This window comes from Hirundo rustica, chromosome Z (assembly GCF_015227805.2).
Source record: "Hirundo rustica isolate bHirRus1 chromosome Z, bHirRus1.pri.v3, whole genome shotgun sequence".
Lineage (NCBI taxonomy): Eukaryota > Metazoa > Chordata > Aves > Passeriformes > Hirundinidae > Hirundo > Hirundo rustica.
In genome coordinates, this window is record NC_053488.1 from 10,250,049 (window position 1) to 10,275,141 (window position 25,093).

The 25,093-nt window shown below is 39.1% G+C and overlaps 1 protein-coding gene across 5 annotated transcripts in view; it reads right to left on the minus strand.

The window, feature by feature from the left end:
* Positions 1 to 12,758, minus strand: part of KIF2A (kinesin family member 2A) — a 58,682-nt gene extending 45,924 nt beyond the window's left edge. For all 5 annotated transcript variants that reach the window (XM_040089462.2, XM_040089460.2, XM_040089461.2 and 2 more), the window contains exon 1: positions 12,618 to 12,758. In XM_040089462.2, coding sequence (XP_039945396.1) covers positions 12,618 to 12,681 — 64 coding nt within the window. In that variant the 5' untranslated portion in view covers positions 12,682 to 12,758. The remainder of the gene's footprint in view (positions 1 to 12,617) is intronic.
* Between the last annotated feature and the right edge of the window lie 12,335 nt (positions 12,759 to 25,093).

The window sequence follows — 25,093 nt, forward strand, 5'->3', positions numbered from 1 at the left end:
GCCCCGGGATCGGCCGCCGCCGGGGGTTTGTAGAGGAAGCCCCTTCCCATCCCTCCCGCCGGCTGCGTCCGCCATCGCCGCCTGAGGGAGACGGCCGGAGCCGCGCCACAGCGCCCCCTGCAGCCGCGGGGCGTCATCGCAGCCCTGCCCGGCCGGCAGCCAGCAGCGCCCCTGCTGGCTGTGACCGGAACTGCGGCGAAGGGGAAGCGCTTAAGGAGCGGGAAGAGACTTTATGGGGTTTTCTGCTCTCGTTTGTTCCCGCTGCCGTCGTTCTTGATTGTTCACCTTGTTACACATATGCCCACTAGTAAAGAACTCCTATTCCTTTTCTCATCTCTTTGCCTGAAATCCCCTTAATTTCAAAGTTAGAATAATTCAGAGAGAAATGGTTTATATTTTCCATTCCAAGAAATACTCCTGCTTTCCTTAGCAGACACCTGTCTCTCAATCCGAGACAAATGTTCAAGGAAAGATAACACACCCAGAGAAAACAAATCTTAATTACAGCTTTATAATGCTGAATCTGGAACTAGAAGTTACAACTCTAGAGAACCTTTAGCTGTCACAGCTCTCTCAAAACATCATTGCCTAAATATGCACCTGCAATGACAAAAAAGGCTGTTGAAACTTAAAAGCGAGTATCCTTTTCAAACTATAAATAACACTTTGGTACACTTACATCCCAAGTACTATGGCACACCTCAAAAAAGAAGCAGTGGAATCAGAGGTGGTTAGAGAAGGACAAAAAAGAATTAGAGAAGGGAAAAAAAGAATATGAAGAGAAAGAGGATATTAAGCAGGTAAAGAATGTTCACTTTTAAGGAAAACACTGAGGATGGGCTTGGTTGCACTTCACAACCATAAAGGACAAAATGAGTGAAAACTATTATTGACCAAATTCTGCAACACTAAACCTGGGAGTGGTCTTTTAATGCATAACTTACAGACATATGGAAGTGGTAACGTACTTCTGTATGCAGAAAGCAGGGAACTTCTTGATCTTATGTCTGCAAGACGCAGGTAGTGTAAGTCTGGTCACAAAGGTATTCAATAAATTCAGAGACAACTATAAATGGCTAGGACAGGTCTATAAATGGCTACGACTAAGCAAAATTGTACTTCTAAGATCCTAGATATAATTCTGGACAGTGGAGGCAGACAAAGACTTTGGAAAGAGATCAGGCTGATGAGCTACCCCTGAATAGCCCCTAGTTGCTAGGCTAAATGAACCACCTATCTGATTCACTAGTGTACTTTGTACAGAAGTGGTGAGCTTACTGGAAGTATTGTGCAGTAAGGAGACTGAAGAATCTCCCCAAAATGCAAAAATACTTCAGAAGATTTTAAAAAACCCCAACTTCCTCCAATTTCAAAAAATCTTATCAGGAGAGAAGGAAAATGTTTTAATTCACCTTTCATAAAGTAAAAATTTTGTCACATATTCACACAGCAATATCCCTTTTAAAGTATAAAGAAACCCCTAAATAAAACAATAATAATCTACCCATTTCCAAAACTCCTGCGAGGTTTTCCAGTGCCTGCTGGTCCCTTCCATGGCCCACACCAACCCTTTCTACTTCTCAAATTTAAGAAAAATTAAGCAGAGATGCAGACTTTATCCAAATTGAACAAGACATCAGTGTTTAACAGGATTATTTTTGCTGTCCTCTAGCAAATTTTTCCTTTACTGATGATGCATAAGTGAAGATTTCCAATCAATTTCTGATAAGAACATTTCTACCTGTTCCATAAGTTCATAATTTGTAAACATGTTGCAGGAATAGTTCAGTATCTTTTTTTTTTTTTTTTTTTTTTTTTTTTAATACAGCGTTATTAAATATAATTAGACATATTTTTGTGCATTTAGTCAGCAGTTCTTCAGACACCTTTAGAACGATTTTGCAGGCAGCTTCTGTAAACTTCTAAAACTGCTTCTCAAAATTACTCTCAGAATACTTCTTAATGTACTTTTGCAGGTCCAGGCCCTCTGCATTCAGTATAAATTTCATTGTATTTCTGATGTGTAACCAAACTTAGATTCAGGTGAAGTACGTCATGGTACAGCACTGACTGGGATAGTTATCTTTCTTCCTAGCAGCCAGTATACAGCTGTGTTTTTTACAGTGTAAGAGAATAATATTGCTAACACACTTATACTCCGGTTGTTGCTAGTTAGTGCTTTCCCCACATCAAGGGTATATTAGTGTCACATGCTCTGCCAGTGCATAGGTGCACAAGAGCTTGGGACAAACCATAAGCAGGAGAGCTGACCTGAACTAGCTAAAGGGATAGTCTATATTTTTACAATAGCAAGTAGGGATAGGACTAGGGTAGCAGCCTTTGACTCATAGAGAGTGGGTTTAGACTGGATATTCTGAAAATATTCTTTGTTGTGAGAATTGTGAGGCACTGGAAATGGTTGTTGAGAGAAGATGTGAATGCCCCATCCCTAGGCCAGACTAGATAGGGCTCTGAGCAACCAGGTGTCTAGTGGAAGGAGTGATGAGGTGGTGGTAGTGAGTAATTTTTTCGGTCCTTTTCAACCCAAATCATTGTTTGATACTGTTACTCCATACTTAGAATGTCATGCCCAGTATATAATCTGGGGCGAGTTGGCTGGGAGGGTCCAATTTGCTGCATGGGGACAGGCTGGATATTAGTCAGCAGGTGGTGAGACCTTTTTCTGTGCATCACTTGCCTTTTTTGGCATTTTATTTCTCTCTCTCTCCTACTGTTGTCTCTGCTTTCATTACAATTACATTACTGTTTTTACCACCACTACTACTACGACGACCATTATTGTTATTACTCTTCAATCATTAAAGTGTTCTTTTTTCAACCTACAGGGGTTTTTTTGGGTTTTTTTTTCCCCTCCTACTCCTAATTCTCCTCCCCATCTCACCAGGGCTGGAAGTGTGTGGACTGAGCAAACAGCCCAGTGGTACTCAGTTGCTGGCTGGTATTAAACCTACGCAGTCTTTCAAACAGCATTTGGGTTTAGTGGTTGTTGAAATTGTTTAATAACAGGATTTAAGATTGTGGTGGATTGAAATAGTTTAGTGGATATCATCTACAAAAGATTGACATGCCTTGGCCAGTCTTCTCCCTCACTTTCCTCCTTTTTCATTTTGTTAGTTGTTTGAATAATTGGCAGAGACCTCCTTTTGATGATTTTTCTCTACTTTCTCTGAAGCTGACCATACATGCCTAAAAACAATAGTTTCTTACATCACACAGGAAAATTTTAACAGCAGCTTCTACAGATATTTTCATATGGTACCCTTTGCTTTTCATGACCCATCCCATCAAACAGTTTGTTGTTTATTGGAGCTTTTTTTCCCCTTTACTTCACAAAATTATATTTAGTAAGAACATGTACCGTTACTTAACTCATTACAGAGCTGCCAACTGTTGCCAGTAGAAAAGTGGGAAGACTTCATTCTCATGCAAATTTAAAGCTTGTATTTTAGCTTTAAAAGGTTCTAAAAGTTCAAACCAACACGAAAACTTTAAGTAGTATTTTAATTCTCCTGTGTTTGATGAAAGCTAATCATAACTTAAAAATCATCTGGTCATGATTAAAATATTGACATTATTCATCACCACCTGAATTCCTATTGTACTAAAATGCCCAAATTTACATTGAAATTCAAATCATTAAAATACAGAAGACAAGGAAACATAACTCAAAGTGGAATTAGGTTTTTTGAATACTCAAAATTTCTAAGTGTTCATGTGCTTCTCAAGCTGAATTTACTTCCACTGCCCTCTTACTAGAGCCAGAGATCTTCATTAGCACATCACTATATATTTCTGCATCTTCTACAGATCAGTTGTGCAAACACTTCTATAGATCAGTTCGAAATACTCCTCAAACTCCATATGTAGTTTAGCTACAGAATAAAAATAATACATTTTAGTGACTGCAAAATGTGCAGCCCTGTGCAACAAAATTTCTACAGCCAACTCTGCAAGGGCATAAATATGCCACGCTTCTACAGAGAAAGTTTTAGACAAAGCCCACTGTCTATCTCCCTCCACCCACATATCCAGTGTGCTTGTTCACTGAAGGCAATTAACAGAAAAGACTAATAATACACTTATGATACCTATGATTACACGAATCTGTGAGTGCCTGATGATAGCCAAGAGAATACCAAACTTAGAAAACTTTGAAAAGCTTCAATGATTTTTCTGGTAACTTGAAATAATTAACATTCCAGTAAGTGAACAGAATTACCACATACTCCTAAAAATGAAAACAAAGTAAAAGACTTTTTGTTATCTACAAGTCACTTTGTTACTGACTGGGAAAAGCCAATTAGTTTACACGGTGCTGACATTACATCAGCGGCAGAAACTGCAGCAGACTGCCGCCTTTACAAGCCTGGGAAACCCAAAACCAGCATACGCCTGACGGAACAAGAACTGCCACTAAATAAAAACTAAGCTACTCTGAAAGCATATTTATTTGAATAAAGCAAAAAAAAAAAAAAAAATCCTCTACTACCACATTCAAGCCTTTTAAGTAACATTCATCTCTCAAGAGTCAAAATACAGTATCAGATCCAATGTTGCTAAACAAGATCCAATTAAAATAAAATAAAATAAAGACAAAAGTAAAAAACTGCTCAAGTGGCTTACTTAAATTAAATCTAATTGATAACTCACATTTCTGAAAACCATCATTAAAAGTTTTGGTTAGACACAGTTTAGACACAGAGTTGTCTTTGAGACCCACTACCTACTCCATTTAAGCAATTCTAAAATTAACTTGGGTTCCTAGCAACAAGAAACAGCTGAATTTAGACAGTAATAGTAGAGTTATCAGAAGTCTTCTAGGCATGTGCTGTTCGTGTAAATGGTTCAGTGCACTACAGACATCAATAAAAACACATAAGCATAGCCTGATATGCTTCCTTATCCAGGAAAGGTAAACCTAATGCATTTTTCCACACAGCTTTATTGCCTTTTGTCTAATAAATGTAAAACCTAGTTTCACATATCTAGCAAATTCAAATGCAGCAAAATAAGCTCTACAGAATACTTTTTAATGAGGACTACTACCTACATCTCACCATTTCCTTGGAGCAATTACTCCATTTTCTTGGGGCAGTTACCAGGGATGGAGAAGAATGGCACAAGAGACCAACATTCAAGCCCTGTTCTACCTCCATAGGGGGCTCCATGTCAGGAAAACATTTATCACTGGTAGGTGAATTCACTGACTTCCAGCAAATCAATGGTAGGAGAAAGCTCTAAGGTCAAAATTGACCTTATCATGATACCTTTCAGGGATATGATCAAAGCCTGTTTTCCAGGTTATCAGACACAGGCAACACTGTCTCACAGCTCAGCACTTAATACAGAATTCAAATGATCCATTTACAGAAGTCAAAGGTGTAGGAAAATCATGTCAATCTCCCATCCATATATATATATTTGGAACACTACAGAATATTTTCATTTTTTAAATGATTTTTTTTTTAAAGTATCCACAAGCAATACAAAACTGTAAATGTTTTTAGAAAAGGAAATAGGGCAGGAATAGAAAATAGCCCATGTGCCCACACATACACAATATGAATGGGTTTGAGGATATAGCTAACAGCAGTTTTAGACAATCTATTTAGACAATCACATATCTAAATCATAGTTTTAATTCCCTGCCCTCCCTTCCTCATTTCCCTACAAGACATCTAAATTAAAAGCTAACCCAAATACAGCAGAGAAAAGCAGTCTTAAGTTAAATAACCTGGTAGTCAAAACTAGCTGTAGCTAACTTAATTATGAAAAGTGTCTAACAGTCTTACCTAAGTAGGGAAACATCTGCTCAAATGCTAGAAAAAACTGCTCAAAAAAACTATAGCTAGGAATATATGATTTTATGTCTGTATTCAGTCCACTACTGAAAATAATTTAAATAAAACCCCAAATACCAAGTCACAATAAAACCTAAAGGCTTGGAATATACAACTACATGCAAATATTTTAAAAGGTTGTTAGAAGGATCTTCAAAAACATAAAAAGACTTCCAAAAATACTTGAGACATAAATCTGGAAAACACACACAAGATTCCAAGCTATGAAAAAGAACTGTTCATACATCTGAAAGCTTTTTTTGGTTTTGTTTTTGAAATAGATGAAGAGATGAAACAACATATTGCAGTTACACAAAAATCTTCTATCCTACATCTGGAAATATACACCGAAAGCATATACACCTCCAAATAGTTTTATCTATGCTACAGAGCCATAATGAGAAATTGACGATTAAAATCCAATGTCTTCTTAAAAAGTTCTCAATTTTAAATCACAAACACCATCATGGCCTGACCATGTATTATATTTTGTATTCAATCTCACTACTGGACAATGTAAACACTGCTTAATAGTCTTCACTGTGAACTTCCATATCTTACTTCTTGTATCACATTAGATACAAACCTAAGATAAAATTTAACCATTAGGTACAAATTTAACCTAATTCAGAAGTTAACAAACCTTTAATGAATCAAAAGTAAGTGAATTATTTTCCTCTATGGAATACACTTAATGTGAACAATTATAGGGAGCACGCTTTAGCGGTCACCATGGGTTGAGCACAGCATTCTCCTCCTGATCTCAGATCCTGTCACGCAATATAGTGAGGAAGACAAGAAAACCCAACAAAATATAAGACAGGAAGAAAAGTTGGGGGAAAAAAATTCCACTTTAAGATATAAGCAGTAAATGTTTACAAAGGAAGATCCTTAACAGCAACGGAGCAATGAAGTTAATTTACTCCATTGTTACTTGTTCCTCAAGCACAAAAAAAAACCCCAAAAAACAAAAAACCCAAACCACCAAACAACAACAACAACAATAAAACAAAAAAAAACACACCACCACACAAAACCATACTGGAACACTTCACAAGTCAACACAATAAATACACTACAGATTTTGTGCTCTGAGAAAAGAGCTCACCTGGTAAATACTCCACTCATTTCTCTACCTTGTTCCACAGTAAGTGGGTGTATGAAAAAAAAAAACCTCAAAAGGCTAGTTTATCTCCTATAGCAAACAGAAAGAGACACTTTTGCAATGACATTACTCTTCAGTCAAGTATGACTTCTTCCCCATGATTTATTGTCTTGTCCCACCTTTACAAGGGGAAAAATGATGCTTCATGACATAGCAGCACAGTGAAGCCTTCCACGCACAAAGCCATAAGAAAAGACAAGCAACACTAGGCCCAGGCAACAGGCTGTCACAGAGCATGGGTGCAAAGAACAATAATTTTACTTATTAAAAAGAAACAAAGAAGATATCCCCATAACGTGATTACTGGGTGGAAAACATGCAATACAAACGGCGTGATCCTATTTGCCATGTACAGCTCTAAAGGCTGCCAGCAAATAATGCTGTATTCAGCACACTTATGGAACAGAGATGAGAAGATTCTCTGAAGAATAGGTCTCAAGTCTTGTTATCTATCTTGCAAAAAGCTATTTCCACAAAATACAGAAAGCCTACAAAAATACCTGAGAATCTGTGAGTTACAATGAAAATTCACAGCTTAATGAAAGCTGAACGCATTAATAGTGACTTCAAAAAGGAGGCAGAAAATTTAATATATCCTCCTGGTCAATTTTTCTTAGGGAACAATCCCAAAAAACTTTGGATGTAACAATGAGACCCTACACCGGATAAGCCTAAATGATGGACCCACTGGACCAGCAACAGCAGACTTGAAACCATGGGTGTGTTCTGGCTATTACAGAAGCACAAAGACACATTGTGTCTGTACAGCTTACATAGGGATTAGGTAATTGAGTCAAATGATTTAAATGTGGTAACAAAAACCTTAATCACAGGGAACAAATAGATGTATGTCACCAAAGGAAAGAGTAAAAACACATTACCATTTAAATCTATCCTCTAGAGCTTGTAAACTAGGGTGACTACCCAAACCTGAATAGAAATTTTATAGCATCATTAACCCTTTTCTCCTGCTATAAAATCATTCTTGCTAATGGGAGTTGTACGTGAGGATACCGGACTACACAGAATAGAGGATGCTATTGACCGCTCAACTCGGAGAAACATGAGCCCCACAGAAGTTGCGTTTTAAAGAAACAAAGTACAGCCCTGACTGTTGCTAAAATGTAGTCTCATTTGTGTCTGAAGGTGAAAACAGTTGCCAAGATGTTTAAACACGACAAAGGAGAGAGGAGCACCCACTCAGTTTTTGGACAGAACGGATTATCCCCTACCAAGACCAGTTCCAGCTGCTCCAGATACAAATGAAGAAAATCCTTAAGTAGGCAGTTAAAAACATCACAGCCATAGGCAAAATGTCGTCCTACCTCACATCAGTAAGAGGCTATCTAAACTATAGACTCAGGAAGAACAGAAACTGTTTACAGTTGCTGGTGTTTTCTTGGTGGGTTTTTTTTTTAGGTTGGTTTTTGGGTTTTTTGTCTTGTTTTGGTTTGGTTTTTTAGTTTTTATTGGAAAACTTGATATTCCTACCATCCTTCTTAAAAATTCTGCTATGCTTCTAGATTCATTCTCCTCCAGTAACAAGCTCCATGTGATAACTGTACCTAGTCCATTCTTGTTTTAACAATTTCAAGTTTTTATTTTCAAACACTGACAGCTCTCCAACTCCTATATTACGAAAAACACAGGCATAAAGTCATGATCTTTCCTGTTTACACCATTTTATGGTTGTTCCTTAATTCCTTTCCTGAAAGTTCAGTCAAATCTTAAGTCAGTCTCCTAACTGCAAGTGTCCCTTCTCCTCATGCTTGTACATTATTTCTGACACAATGAGCTCCGAATTGTATTTGCCTCTCCCTCCCTCCCATCCCCCTTTCAAAACGAGCAAATATATAATTTCTCTGCCTTTCTAGGTAGTATTTCAGATAGGCAAAGACAGAGAGAACAGGAACAGTCTAAGGAGGACATGGACAGAAAAAGAAAAAAAAAATTAACCTACTAAAGGACTGCAGGGCAGAAGTGATTTATCTTGTTTTGGCAAAAGACAGCACTTACGGAGAAAAAATGTGACAGACTCTTTCTACAAGTACTTATACAGGTCTTTGTAACCATTACCGGGATAATGCACAGGAAGTGTAGACACAGGTGCAAGTTCACACATAAAGCAGCAGGCTACTATTTGTGTAAAGGGAATTCATCAACAGAAAAATGCCCATCTTTAGACCTCAACAGGGCACATCTTCTGGACAGGATCATTACCATGAGTCTGGCAGGTACCTTCTGGTTTCCCACTAACTGCCCTAAGCTTCCATGTGATAAAGGCACATTTTTCAAATGTGGAAATACAGTCCATTCTCAGCAATTTGCAACCTAAAACAAAGTAGTTCTTTCCCATTTCCAAGACAGACTACCAAGTCATATTTTATGCAATATGCATAAATTAAACCAAGCAGTGAATTTCAGAAGTTATTATAAAAACCTGAACTAGGTGACCACTTAGTACCTCTTAGGAATCATGAACATAATTAGTATTATTCCAGTTGTAAGTGGAAACACTATCTGCAATTGTAGGTAACAGTTATAAGGGTATCTGCCCACTCAGAAAAAAACAGCAAGCAACTCTGCAACGTCTGCACTTGAAAATGCAGGGCTTTATCCAAACTGGTTTCCATGTGCTTCTGGCCATGACTTCTAATAATGCCTTTCTTTTGTACAACATTCATTTTCTATTCAGTCCTACAATAAATCTTTCACTTCAGGCTAATTAGAACTTGTCGAAAAGAGAGAATATGTGACTTATTTTTTCCAGAATGTTCTGCTCTTAGTTATAACAATCACATTTCACCAAAATAATGCATTTCTTTGAGCTTTCCTTTTAACTTAAAGAAAAGTAGTTCTCTGGAATCAATAAAACTCTCTATTAAAAAAAAAAATAATAAATTTAAGATTACTGGCAGATAGATGAAAAAACCCACACACTTTTCCACTGACCCCACTAACGAAGTAGAGCTATTCTTCTCTGGATTCAGCAATTAAACAGATAAAAAAGAAAAACCTAAAGAATTACTATATCTACCTCTCGAAACAATATTTAGTTTTAAGAAAAAAACAGCAATACAGACAAGATATTATGTAAAAAGAAAAGCCCATATGAACACATTCCTCTCGCCCAAAGTTTCCTTAACAGTTTTAATGGTGCTTTCTCAGCCAACAGCAGCTGATACGATAGGCAGCAGCCCTGATTCTTCCTAGGATACAGCTCTGAGGGGAGCAGATCCAGAAGATCACATGTAAAGACTGCCATGTCACCCTGACATGACTATGTATATTTTCTACATACGGATACTACTGGAGTCACAGATCCCTCTATAAGCTATTGGAACATACTAATTGCGCATAAAACTAGCACATCCAAAAGTTTTCTATTATGTTTAGTTAATCAAATAATCAATTAACATATTAAATAATCAGAAGAAAAGATCATTAGACACACTGGATGCAGCGAGTCTGTAGGAACAACTCAGTTGACAGAGGGACAAGCAGCAAGATCCTCACCTTGTCAGCAGCAACAAGACTAACTTCCACCGCTGTGGAACTGCAGCTCAGGTTAGGAAACTACCTTCTATGAGGCAATGTAAACTAGTGCTGGCTGTCCTTCCAAATATCCCTCAAAATGCTTCCTTCCACATACCTAGGACAGTTTCTCCTACAGTTTAATGGGAAGAGAATGACTCTTAACTGCAAAAGCCTGAGCCAGAAAAGGACATCTCTTCAAGTCCCAAAGAAAAACAAGGACACCTCACAATAACCAGGACCTACCACTTAACTACAACAATGCAATCTTGCTCACACAGGGACCAGCTCAACACAAATACTCTAAACCCTAGTTTGACAAATGCTGTGAAGACATCCCCCTTGTACATATTACAGATGAGTAATATACTTAATGTGCTGCATCACCTTTTACAGTAACACAGCAAAATATATAAACTACTAATAGTAATGAAAATAAGCATTGTTATATTTGAGAGTATTGTTATATTGAGATCAAAATCACTTCTGGTATTAAAAAGCGTGTAGAACCCTACAGAGTGGAAAACAAGAGCAGCAAAGCATTTTCATGCCTTATTTCCAGAGGAATACAAACCGAACAGTAATGTTTCTTAGGAGTTCACAAAGACATCAGAAAAAGTTCCTACTGTGAGGCCTTCTGAAACCTCAGAGAGAGATCCAGAGGAGTTATGCAAAGAATTGCCAGACCGATCAGATTCTTCACGTGGCAGACAAGGCATTTTGCACAAATTGAGGGGTTGGGTGTACTCCAGTGTCCAGCCAACACCAACCATTATTTTATTGTAGGGTTGAATTGCAGCATGGAACACAAGAAAGACAAGCTGCATAAGGCTTGTTGACTGCTTTTTTCCTGCTTCATGACAGAACCATGCTAGCTTCAGAGTCTTGGACCTCCACATCTCTCTTCGCTTAGAAACATCTGTTTATTCTTTAGCAAGCTTCTGGATCCCAGGGAAAAAAAACCAAAACAACAACAAAAAAAAACAAAACAACAAAAACTTTCCAGAAAATCACAGCAGAACCCCACCTCAGTTTAGCAGGTTTCACAGACCTTACAGAGGCTGAGAAGAGATTACATATTCCCACTCAAATCTAAGAGCTGAAGTCATGAGTGACCTGCCATTGATTCAGACAGCGTCCCATATCAGTTGCCTCCTAAAGACAGAACCACTGAATCGCTGATATTGGACGCGACCTCTGCAGATCATCTAGTCCAACCCTTCGGCCAAAGCAGGGTCACCTAGAGCAGGTTACACAAGAATACATCCTGGTGGGCTTTGAATATCTCCAGAGACAAATATGAAGAGTTAGCACCCCAAACCTGTCACACACGCCTCCCTGATTCACATGTATTTCCAGACAGCATCACACATCCTCCCACCGGGAGAAGCTGGGCAAGACGAGAAACACTGGATCCCCAGTGGAGAAATTACAACTCACGGGCATAAATAGCAAGTACTCTTCCTACATTTTAATCACAAAGAACATCTGAAGTAACAACATCATGCTTTCTGCCAAGTGATGGAAACGTCCAAAGGCATTCCTGTCAGGGCATTACCGTTGTGTCATTTTTCAGAGCACCGGAGCAGACAAGAAGTTACCCCTTTCGAACGAAAGGCTTTTCCTCCCTCCCTCTCTCCCTCTCTCCCTCTCTCCATCACCTCATCCCCTCCCCGAAGGCCCTCCTACCTCCCTGCCAAAAGCTCCCCGGCTCCCCTCCCACCGACTCACGCCCGAAACCCCACCCCACCCCTCACCCAAGGCCACCCCGCACGTCCCGGTGCCCGCCCCACCCTCGGGTCCCCCTCGGGTCCCCGCCGGGCCCCCCCCCGGCCCCGCCCGCGCTCCCCTGACAACCGCAGCGCGCGCCGGGCGTGGCCCCGCCCCGGCCCCGCGCACACAATGGGCCCCGGCGCGCGCGGCCCCGCCCGCCCCCCGCGCCCCGCGCGCGCGGCACCGCCCGGCCGGGATGCGGGGACCGGGTGGGGGAGGGTGTCCGCGGCCGCCGCCCCCCCCCCCCCGCCGCCCCCCCTCCTCCTCCCCCGCGGCCCGCTCACCATCGCTGCGCTTGATCTCCACGTAGATCCCTATCTGGATCTTGCCGAAGTTGGCCGCTGCCATCGCTTCATGGGGCGCACGGGGGAGATCGGAGGCGTCGCCGGCCGGGCACACCGCGGGGAGGGAGGGGAGGCCGCGCGCGGCAGAGGCGGCGGCGGCTCTGGGCGGGCGCGGCGGGCGGCCGGGGAGGAGGAGGCGGGGAGCGGAGAAAAGGCGCCGGCCGGATACAACAGGCGCTGCGGGCGCTGCTGCGCCTGCGCGGCCGCCGCGGCGTCACGGGGGCACCGGCTCGCGGGAGGGGGCGGGGGCGCCGCGCGGCCGCAGCCCTCGCGCGCCCCGCGGCCCCGCCCCTCGCCGCGGGCGCGCGCAGGGGGCGCGGGCGCTCCGGGCGGGGCCAAGCCCGGCCCGGCCGCAGTGCCGGCTTCGTCTTGGAGCCCTGACCCGGCCTGCCACACGCACTGATACGCACAGACTCACGCAGGCACGCTCCCCTGCGGCACCAGATGGTCGCCGAGCCGCTCTGAAGCGTTAATGTAATAGCTTTATCTACCTGCTGCCTGCTCATGCGGCTCCCATGTGCACAGTAGAGCAGCTTAGGAGCCTTCGTCCTGCTCCCCAGCCTGCCAGCAGCTCTTGTGTCCAAGGAAGGCACATAGTGTGGTTCCTGGGAATGTGCTGTACAGCACTAACGGGCTAGATAATCCTTGTGGATCTCTTCCAAGTCAAAACATTTCATTAATCTATGAAGGTGACACCATCAACTGCATCCATCCATCTCGGGAGCCTCCAGGGAAGCTGGAGAGGGGTTGTTTGTCAGGTACTGTAGTGATAGGACAAGGAAAAATGGGTACAAATTGAAGGAAGGGAAATTAAGGTTAGATGTTAGAAGGAAATTCTGTGTGAGAGTGGTGGGACATTGGAGCAGGGAGCCTGTAGTGATGTCCCAAACCAGGCAGGGATCAAGGCCGCGTTGAGTAAGGCCTTGAGCAACGTGGTCTTACGAGATGTGTCTGCCCCATGGAAGAGGGTTTGGAGCCAGATGTTCTTTAAGGTCCATTCCAACCCCTTAAAATCCTGTTATTCTATGACCTTTGCCTCATGCCCTGTATCTCTATAGAGCTTAAATAAAAACAACACACAGCTTAAGTTCCACATTTTCCTTTTGTGACTTCTTCATCCCAGGCAGGCCACTGTGTTACGCGTTGCCCCTTGGGTTTCTCCTCTGAGGGCAGTTCCTGACGTGATGGTTTAAAATTGTCCTTCCTGTGCAATTTCTGGTGACCTTAAGCAGCATCACAATAAACTCCCTAATTACTCGCCAAGCAAAAACTAGTCTAGTAAAAATAATCCCCCAATCCACACATCAACGGGTTATATGGAACAACAGCTGGCACCCTGTCACACCACTGAGAGCTGTGTCCTCTCAGCCAGCCTGTCACTCTCCTTGCCTCACCTCTTCTCCCGGCCTCCAGTGCCAGTTTTGTACTGAAATCAGTATGATATCTGGAAAGTCAGAGTCAAGAAAGCAGAGCTCCCAATTCCTACAACCTTTGTACATGTAAAGTAGCAGCTGTGGTGGTACAGCTTTCCCTCACCACTCTACAGTCTCAGAGACGCCCATTAGGCCTTGATGAACAGCACCTGAGCTAAGCTGCTCATGCTTATTAGAAACACTGTTCTCAGGAACTTACCTTGTCTAATGAGCTCCTGTAATCATAAGCTTGGAAACTCATTTTTATTGCCTGAAAAACAATCGTAGTCAAACAACATTTTTGTCATTAAACCTTCAAGGAATGTTACAAACCTGAATTTTGTCCAGGATGGAAAATTCCTATGTCTAAAGCCCACTCTATTGTGACCCAAATGCACAGTGGTCATGACACCCTTTGTGCTCATCTGCACTGTTTTATTTATGATTAGTTTGTTTTAACCTTACCTGATGTTTTCATATAATGGGAAAATTTTCACATTTTATATAATTTGCAAATTCAGGTTCTTGGTTCAGATGCAGAGTAATGGAAAAGTACCTCATTTGAAATAGTTAAATAAGAAAAGAGATAGTGTTTTTTTGTATTATTTGCTCTATGTACTCCATATATGTTAACATATGAGCTGTAAACTATATATACTTTTCTGAAAAATTATTTTACTCTTGTCATTGCAGAAACAGTGACTACTTTTACAAACAAATCATCCCATGGAGGTAACAAAGGTGTATCCGAGAAAAATATACCCAACCTTAAGTGTTCACAAAATCAGGTTCTACTCTAATATGAAATAGGTCTTAAGAACACATAGATCTGGACATAAACCTGAAATCTCTGAAACAGTTTGACCTTAGTCCAGCAAAAACCTTTAAAATATTCTAAACTTTAAACGCATATTTGATGTTGAAAATAAGACACACAATTATTTTGCTGTATATGCTAACTGAGATTATTTTGTTATTGTCATGAAATACACTCAGAAGCATTCATAGAGGAAGTCAGCAAAGCCAAGAAAACTGCTTGTTTGTGCCTGGAAAATGAAGAGTGCAAATAGTAAATAAATAACAAAATATTTAAAATACATGACCAACCATTATAAAGAGTTGGGGTTTTACAAGAATGTATTCTTTTTATTTTTTAAAGAAAAAGTTTGCAAAACTTACTCTTGAATACTGGGTCTTACCTAGTATTATAAATACATATATAACTTTAAAATTTTCATTATTATTAATATTAATATATATTCAATCTAGTTTTAAAGAGAAGAATAAAGTTTTGAGCTCCAAAATCTAGTCACGTATTTTTAACTGAGGTCTAGGAAAAAATTATTATATAGAATATAGCATTTTATTGGCTCCCAACATAGAATTACTCTGATCATTTTTTAGAAAGCATATTCATGGCTTCTGAAATAATGTTTAAAAAATTCCAAGATCTGGATATGTCTACTTTTTATGCATCAAGAGCATCGGTACGTATTGCTCTTGCCAATAGAAGAAAAGGAATACAATTACTGAAGCTCTGGCATTCAGTTCAAAACTTTGATTGCTGTTGGATTAGTGTCATAGTTTTAACTTCGAAACCAGACAGAAACAGTAATTAATGTAGTGGTTTCACATTCATTAAATTTTGGTCTTAGTACTTACTTTCTCTGTAGGAGAGAGACTAGGAGAAAAACAAAGCAGGCTCAACTTTAAAATTAACAAATAGATTTATTACTATACACTAAAAGAATAGTAAAAACAAAGTTGGAAAAAAACTAAAACAGAATGAAACTTCAAAAACACTCTTCCCTCCCCTTACAAACTGTTCACTTTTTTACAAAACAACATAAAGAGACAAAACTTGTAATTTTTAGTCAGTTTCACTATCTGACAATAGTCTTTCATCAATTCTTTAGGAGAAGAGTATCTCTTGGAGTCATGGATCCTACTGACAACTTAGAACAGTTTTCTTGTGGGTTTTAAACTGTCACAAAAACAACCGCCGGGAGAAACCTGCCTTTGTGACCCTCCCAGGAGCAGTTTCCCAAGCTGCTTATGGGTCATGGGTCTTAGACTTTTGCATACTGGGGTGTCACCTTTTAAAGATGAATAACTCTAAAGCAAAGGATTTTTCATTTTAAGGTACAGAGATATCTTCTTACTTCTTCACTGGTGCAGAGGGCTTTTCATCTTTATCTCTGTTCAAGCATCTTATAGAATATTACTTAGTCCATCACAAACATCTTTGCTCAAATCCACACACAAATTAAAATCATCTCCCTAAATGCATTTTTTTCCCATGATTTAAAGGAATGATCTAAATATAAAGTTTATTTCTATGGCTCAAGTAAGAATAGAACAACCAACTCTTCCACCCTCTGTCCCAATAGTCTTTTCACTCTTGCTCTACTGACTTCATCCTGTTGTTCTTTATGTTCACTCTGTCCTTTCTTTCTCTCTCAGAGAAGGGCCAAGCTCTGGAAGCTTCATGTTGCCAGGAAAGGGTTAAATCTGCCCGGAGTCTTTGTCTCTCTCTCTGTAGCTCGAGGTGTTAGATGTTCAAGGCTGCGCTGATGAGGGAGGAAGAACTCACAGAAACATCACAGATCGGAGCGCTCAGGTGTCTGGAATCACAAAAACCCAGGCAGGATCATAAATGCCTTCTCAGCCCACCCCTTGGTGTAAATCGGGGTGGCCTCAGCCCAAATGGTGCTCACAGCTCTTATCAGGGGCCCGGCAGAGATCTCTCCCTGCTCCAGGGAAGTTTGGAGAAAGTAGCTGTTGTAAAGCAGCGACCTCTCCTTCCCTCCCACCCGGGAGCCGATGGAATCCGGCCAGGCCTCAGGCCAGGTCCCCCATAAAGGGGGAGCAGCAGGCCCAGCTCCATGTTACCTGTCTCTCTCTGGCCAAAAGAAAGAAGAAAAAAGCCCTACCTACAGGAAACCAAGGGGTTTTATATGGTACTTCCCAAAGTCGTAGCTCACAATTTTCAGTGGTCAGAACAGATGCTAATATTCTAACTAACTCTCTGATAGGTCCCTGTCTTTTCTAAAGCAATTCCCAGGTCCTGACCTCGAGAATTGTTCTACATTTTTCTATAACTAAAAAACCAAACTGTACTAGCCTAATTAGTAATCCAAAATACTGGAAAAGGATCATGCACTGGTTATGTTTCAACTGTTAGCAGGAATTCTTCAGTCTTCAGCAAACACTAACATCTGCTTGCATTTCACACAGACAGCATCATATTAATTAAAAATTTCAATTTACTATATTTCAATGTAAAAATTGAGTTATTAGTATGAATCTACCTGCTTGATAACTTGGAAGTCATTTATAATTAAGTATTTTAACTATTTCACAGCACTAGTGAACAAATATGATTAATCACAGTACACATTTATAATCATACTGATATGAAATTATTCCTTTAAAGCTCAAATCTGAAAATATATTTTTGTTTCCATGAATGCATGTGGTATCAAATGTGTAAACAGGGTAGTCAACAGTCATGTTAAAAGAACAAGTGGTCACTTGTAATATTAAAAAATAAGTCAACATATATATTATATAGAAACAAATTTTAAAAGGAGGCAACATACAACTATATTTTCTCAGGTCATCACGAGAGCCTTTTACCAAAAAAAGAGGCAAATTTTATATATATATTACATATATATATATATATATATATTCCCATTAGACTGATGGACTCATCTTGTCCACTTCAGTACCCTGGTGAAAACAGTTCCACTGAGCTGTCTCTCAGACCCCTTCCTGTTCTTTTTTCCTTTTAAGCATCTCTTCACCTCTATTTTATCACTGTTTAAAGCTACCCCCTGATGGACACAGCACTTCCTAAGTAATTTCACTATACAAGAGTGTCAGAAACTAATAAAAAGAGAACTACCTTACTTGAAGATAAAATTCTTTAATGTATTTCCCACTGCATTGCTATATATAAAACCCTGATTTGATGTAACTACCTCTGAATAATGAACTATTGTAATATTCATAATTTTGCATAGCTGACTTATCTGACAGTCAAAATGTTTTCAACTTGGCACTCAAAGTTTAATAACTGACCTTTTATCTTCCACACATGCATTCTAGATTCCATTGTTTTAAATGTCTACAAATCTGCTTGTAATCCTCAATAAGTTAACAGATTTGAGTAACAATGTTTTGGGGATTATAATTAACTAATTATATATTAGAAATAACATAGATGATTAGATTTTCAGATTTAAACAAATATGTCCGGCCGTAATAGCTTTCTCTGTATAGAAAATGTAGGTGCTGGAATCTTTACTGTAAAGCTCAAACGTGCTCATCATATGTCTAATTTAATAGAGCTGTCAGTGAGCTACCCAGGATCACTGATCTCTGCCCTTGCAGGCACCATCACTCCGCATGTGCACAGACCAACACTCCACAAGTTTTTGTACACTTCTACTGGTTTGAATGGTCAGCCCAAAGTGTGGAGAAAAGTATCATTGAGTAAAGTTGTCCCCAAAGCAAATGTGGTTATAGAAATAAAATAATTATTTCACTTACTGCAATATTATTCCAGACTGAGCTGCACTGTAAAGAGCTTCTGCAAGCATAACATCAAAGCATTGCTGGGTAGATAAAGAGTCAAAAAGTGAAAAGAGTGTGAATGTTATTTCAATCCTTTCAAACCAGGAGACATGAGAGAAACAAAGCGCTTTTGGAAAAAGCACCTCCCTCTCTTAACATGCTCTTCACTCCAGCTCTGCATTTGGAGTAGTGGTGGCAACATCTTTTGCTCTTCCCTGTATTCATAGCTACTTCTGCACTTGCTGGTCTTAGTTATAATATGTCCTTAAGGTGAAAACGGCAGTCCAAGGAAAACTACACTCATTCAAAATTCACAGAATAATAGGGGAAGCACTGAAGGATAAGAAAGCTGGGTGTGCTTATTGCAGTAGACAGTAATGTGGTCGTTATAGCTCTGGCACACACATGTATTCTCTTACTCATTCCATATGCTGCTGCTGAGTGTCTGGCCCAGGGCAGCTATGTATCTGGGGTCATGTTTCATTATGCTTCCCTACTGATTGTACTAAAGGCAGGCAGAATTCCTATTAGATTGCAAACACCTTTGGAGAAAAACTGAGGAGAAGGTGAACCTCCCTCTAAACTTCTTGCTGCCTACAGCTTAGCCCACAACAACTATACTACGGATATTTATATTTAACCTTCACCCTACTCTTCCTTCTTTCTTTTCTCTCTTTGCACTCCTCTCCAACTCTTCATGGAAAATCTCAGAGGGATTATGGTAAAACAGTGTTCCAGTCAGGCAATTTGACTGAGTGGTAAACATGTTTCTTACTACCTAATTTCACTTTTTTGTCAGAAGAAACTATCCAGTGACACATTACCCGTTAAAGTAACTTTAGCAGGTATGCATCTATTTTAGAGCTTAATCTAATATTTTCACCCCATCTTTGCACCACCAATAAGATTTCTGCAACAAATCGTGTCGAACTCTTCCACCTTGTGGAAAAGAAACCTTGAGGGTTTTTTTTAATTGTCCTTCAAGGTTATTCTATCGCTATCTGTAGGTTTCTGCACTAGTAGCACACAGTGTTAGCAAAACCAGATATTCATAAGTAAGGTAATTTTCTTAACACACAGCACTTTAGCACATTATTATGTTGAAATTTAAATTAATGTAGATTGTCAATGTGCTTGTTTTGTGGTTTCACCCCTTTTTGATGTCCTTTCATGCATTCAGTGTAACATTTGTGTAACTAGCTAGAAGTCCATGGCATCATACCGTGTCAACATCCAAACAGACACTAGACTTGGTAATATGCCTGGAGGACATAGACTTCTATCGTGAAAATGCCTGTTCCTCAACATGCAAGTGAAAAAATGCAAAAAGGGCTATTTGCAGTTCCTCAATCATACAATAGTCAGAGCCTAAATTCAAGCTAAAAGGGTACTTATTCTAGAGGAAGACAGGCACTGGATTTGTTTACACAAATCCTGGAAGACAAAAACACTGAAATTAGTATGATGGCACAGCAATCCTAAGGTTTCTTCCAAGCACTAGCATAGACCTCTGATAGTAGATATTGTTCTACTTGATTGTGCAACCTGAGCCCACTTTTAAATATAATGATGCATAATTTTATGAAGCAAAAATCGTGAGACAACTTTTTTTTTTAAACAAAAGTAATTAAAACAGTGGTTTTCATCCATTCCCTCCTATAAAGCAGTCAGGTGCATTTTGTTCCTTGTGTTGTTTCAAAAGACAAACTTTCATTGAGTCTTCTAAAAAAGAAAAAAATAGCAAAGTTGTTTTATAAAAAAATCACTGCTAATTAATCACTGCGTTTGTCTAATAATTTGAGAGATTCATGGGGAAAAAATAATAAATTCATGAATGTTTTTGTCTTTGTTAATGTCAGAGAAAAAATAAATTTGAACATTTATCAACTTCTATATACCAATCCAAATCTCACTGCATTTCTTATTTATTCACCTTCGAAGCTAGAAAGAAATGATACATGGAGACTATTCTGATCAATTGTGCATTTGAAAAATTAAGTTGCATGTCTGTATCAAAATGAAGACTTCTAGGAGTATTGTAACAAATTTGTCTTTAGGGAGCTCTTATAATTTATAAGCACAGTAAGCACAATGTTGTAACAACCACAATAGCTGAAAAATATTAATACATACCTACCTTTTTTTTTTCTTTTTTTCTTTTTTTTTTTTTTCTTTCTTATGTTAAAGGATCATGGTCAAATAGTGTTCCATTTCCCTGGGTTTCAGAAATGGTGAAACTTTTAAAATTGAAAACTCTGCCATCTTCCAGTCCCTAGGCAAATGTCTTACCACTTCTTACTTTGCCAAAACAATGAGAATGACATTATGATTTGAAGAACATACTGCAGTAACTTCCCAGTCAAAGCAGATGTTTACCTCAGTACAGTTGCCCCTGAACTGCTACTTTGAAATAATTTGAAATCAAGGATTCCTTTAGACTCAGTGTGTAGGAGGGCAACTCTGAAAGAATAGGCATTTTATGGTAGTGAAATCCTACTAATTTTTAAGAAATTGTATCAGAATAGATTCTGTGGCACAGGCATCTCTCAGGATCAAAGTATAAATGGGGAGAAGATGCACTTTTGTGTGGAAGGACTCCAGCAGGCATTAGTGTTTGCACAAATCCTTTTCTTGTGGAGAAGGTGGTGGGAAGTCTCCATCTCTCTCAAGCTGGAGGCATAAAATCTGTCATATTGACAGAGGCACCTTTGAAGAAGATCCACTGGCTGGCTGAAAGGCCTGGCATGGCTACAGACACAGACAGCTGCAGGTGGCACAGGAGAGCAGTTATTTGAAAATATCAGCATGCCTCAATACACTGAATATAGTGTAAAGTTTCTCACCTAAATATTTATAATTGAGTTCCAATATTTTCAAGCTCACTACATAAAGTGCATTAGAGAAGAAACACTTAGAATATTTTTGGGTTCACCCAGTGAAATATATTTAAATATATTTAAGTTTTTATACTTGTACTAAGCTGTATACAGAGAGTGAAAATATACTGGGGAGAAAACTGTTTTTTATGTTTAGCTCTGAAGGTAGGTAGGAAATGTTTTGGAGTTGTGCTCTTCTGTCAGCTTAAACAAATGCATTTGTATTAAGTTCTGGTTACTAAACTTCCGAGACATACTTGTGAAGTGCTATAAAGCACCAGCTGAGTCACAGAGCTTACCCTAAGAAAGATCATTTCTTCTTTTCCTTTTTTCCTCTGGAAAAGGTATAACTGATTTTCTCCTTTTTAGTGCAGCATTGCCATCCAGGCAAATGGCAGAAAACCTTCTGAAAGACGAGCAAGTTTCATTTTATCTCCTTTGGACTTTCTAACAATGAGATGCTCTGTAGGGTGGCCTCAAAAGCTCATTCACATGATTATTTTTTCAAAGTTTCATTTTAAAAGAGGCATTTTTTCCTTCTTCTTGACATGCTGTTTAAAAGATATACTGGGCATGTGGAAGAAAGTTACAATTCCTAAAAATTAATATATCAGCATTTATGTATATAAATGTCATAACTGAAATATTAAACTAACAAATGAGAAGTAAAATATTGAAATGGGTGATAATGCTGCGTTGAAAATTCCCATAATATATACAATAATTGCACTTAATACAACCTAGAGTCAAGCTGGTCTTGCAGAAACAGAGGTCAATTCAGGCTGGATGTATTCTTGAAGAACAGCATGAGGTATGTTGTAGATTAAAAAAATCCTTTCTGTTAAGTGTAGTTAAACCCTGGATCAGATTATATGAAGTGTTTGTCATAATTCTCCAGTGAAGGTGATTCAAGAAGAGGTTAAGTATCTCTTAGAGATGATATATACTTCTGAGCAGGAGGATGGGCTAGATGACCTCTTTCACATCCTTGCAACCTTATATTTCTATTGTAATCACGACAAATCCATTTTCTCCTGCTTAAACCTTCTCCCCCACCTGGATTAACAGATTTCATTTGAACTTCATAGCTGTTATAATTTTAGCAACAAGTTTAATGCTGTGTGTTAAACTACCGCCCAAATGATTTACCTGGTAGCTTGAGCATGCAGCTAAGGAATTTAAAGAAAGAATCCCTGCCTTTCAAGGAGGAGGAGGTTTTTTTTTCCTATGCAATTATATACAAAAACATCTAAGTGCCCTTCAATGGTATTAAAATGAACTTACTTAGTAATTACTGAGGTTAGAGTTACTAGCATTTTTCATTTCTAATTCTGAGATTATAACCTCCTCTAAGGAAACCAGAAAAAAACAGGCTAACTCAGACAATTCCAGACGTGCAATACGTGGACACCTATATCAGAAATTTCCCAGTTGTTTACTTTGCTCAGATGTCAACAGCCATCAATACAAAGCAAGTAGGAAAGTAGCAAGACCTAGTTATGATGAGAATAAACCTCCATCCTGTAACTTCTGTCTTCATAACTTACATTTTTTTTATATTCATCTCCCTCTGAAACATAAAGAAGTATAGATAAACATGTGATTTTTACACAAGTTGTTCATCCTTAGAGTAAAATAAATTAGTGAAATAATCCAACATATTGAGAAACTCTGAAATGGGGGACACAGAGGTTTCCATCCTACAGGTTATAATCTACCCATGAAGTTGCCATAGATTTTAAAGAATTTTTAACTTTTCCCCCTCAGCTGTGATTTCTTATTTTAACTTAAAATCTTTGAAGAATTTGATTTCATAGGCCTTATGGAGACACGGGTGGGTACTAAATATTCTACAAATGAGGTATTATAGTTAAAGACTTAATTTATGTGCCCCAGAGATAAAAGATCCTCTCATAACCTCATTCTGTGACTATCTTATAGATTGTCACATATTTATTAAGCCAGCTTTCCATGATTTCCTAGTGTTCACCAAAAGAGGCAAACAGAATTACTCTGGGTGATGATGACACTTGGCAGACCCATGGTGAACAATGTACAGATTTTTTTTGCATGAAGATTTACTGTGTTCACAGAAATCTTTAATTTGTCATAATCCCTAAAAGTGACCTGTCACTACACATGTAAGCATAAAGTATTCACATCAGAATAACTGGAAGAGAAAACTTGCGTCACTGCAAAATACCTGCCACGGTGGAAGACTGATTTGAATAAGTACAAAATGGCATATTGAAGCAAGTGGGGTCAAGAAGATGGCTCAGTAAAACCTTCTCCAGGAACCTGCCAGGTAGATAAGTCTAAAATATTGTTGCTGTGTAGAAAAAGAGTTCTCCCTAGGCCTGCCTAAAATATGTTATTAATACGTTATTGGGATTAAGACACTCTCTATAGGTTGATTTTTCCTTTAGACCAATGACACACAGATACCCTAACTGGTGTTAGAACACCAGAAATATGCAGAGTTATATCTCCCCCAAATAAGACCATCAACATTCAGCTGACCTCCTTGAACACAAACACAAGACCATTAACTCTACTGCTATCTCTGTTGTCCTATTTCTGCTACAGAAGCTTGTCTTTCCAGCCTAAACTTATACGTAAGAAAACAAAGCTAATTATTGAAATTTTTTTGTGGTCCAGGTTTGATTCTTGTATCCCAGGAAACCAGAGGCATGAGAAGTCCTCCAATCCAAATCCACTGAGTAAGAGAAAATTACAAGTACATGCAGAAGGCCTGCATTTCACATATTCCCTGTATTATAGGGGTTTGCTCCGAGGACGGACCAACCATAGGAATTCATCTAACAGTTTATCAACGTGTCTTTTGGTGTGAAATTGGTGTTACATGTGAAGCTGTATGTTAAAGAGCAGTCAGCCTAGTGACAACATAACCTATTTTTGCTGCAATCAATAATAAATATGGTACAGTGTTAATATCATTATGTACAGCACAGTATTATTTGCTGAGGTAAATATTTGCAGATCATAGTCTAGTGCTTAACTAAGGAATCTCACTAGTCCAAGTGGACATAGTATCTGTGTTGGCTCAAGAATGTGATTTATTACCTGAGAGTTTTTCTACTTTTTATCTATTCTTTTGCCATTTGCAAAGCTCAGCAGTTTGCACTGAGTAATATAATGTCACTTAGGTAAGATAAGATCCTTCTTTTTAAGGAAACTCCATCAATATTTCAAAGGTTTCTCTGGAAAATATATTTCTGTTGGATTGCAATTTCTGACATTCTTTCCTAACCCCTTTGTGGATATAAATATTCAGTTTGATTTTCATCTGAGCTTTTTCTTTGTTGCTTTCATTTTTTCTCTCTGCTTCTAGAGTACATCAACAGGAATGCATTTCCAAATGATAGCACTTTTCTGCAGAAAATGTAGATTTCAAGCAGATAGAAAAGTAATGTGGTTTCTCCCTTGTAAGATACTCTCTGGTCTTGCCCAAGATATATATATGATCTTATGACTTGTTGCTGCCCAGCTTTTAGATCTGTATTTAATATTTTTGTAAGATCATATC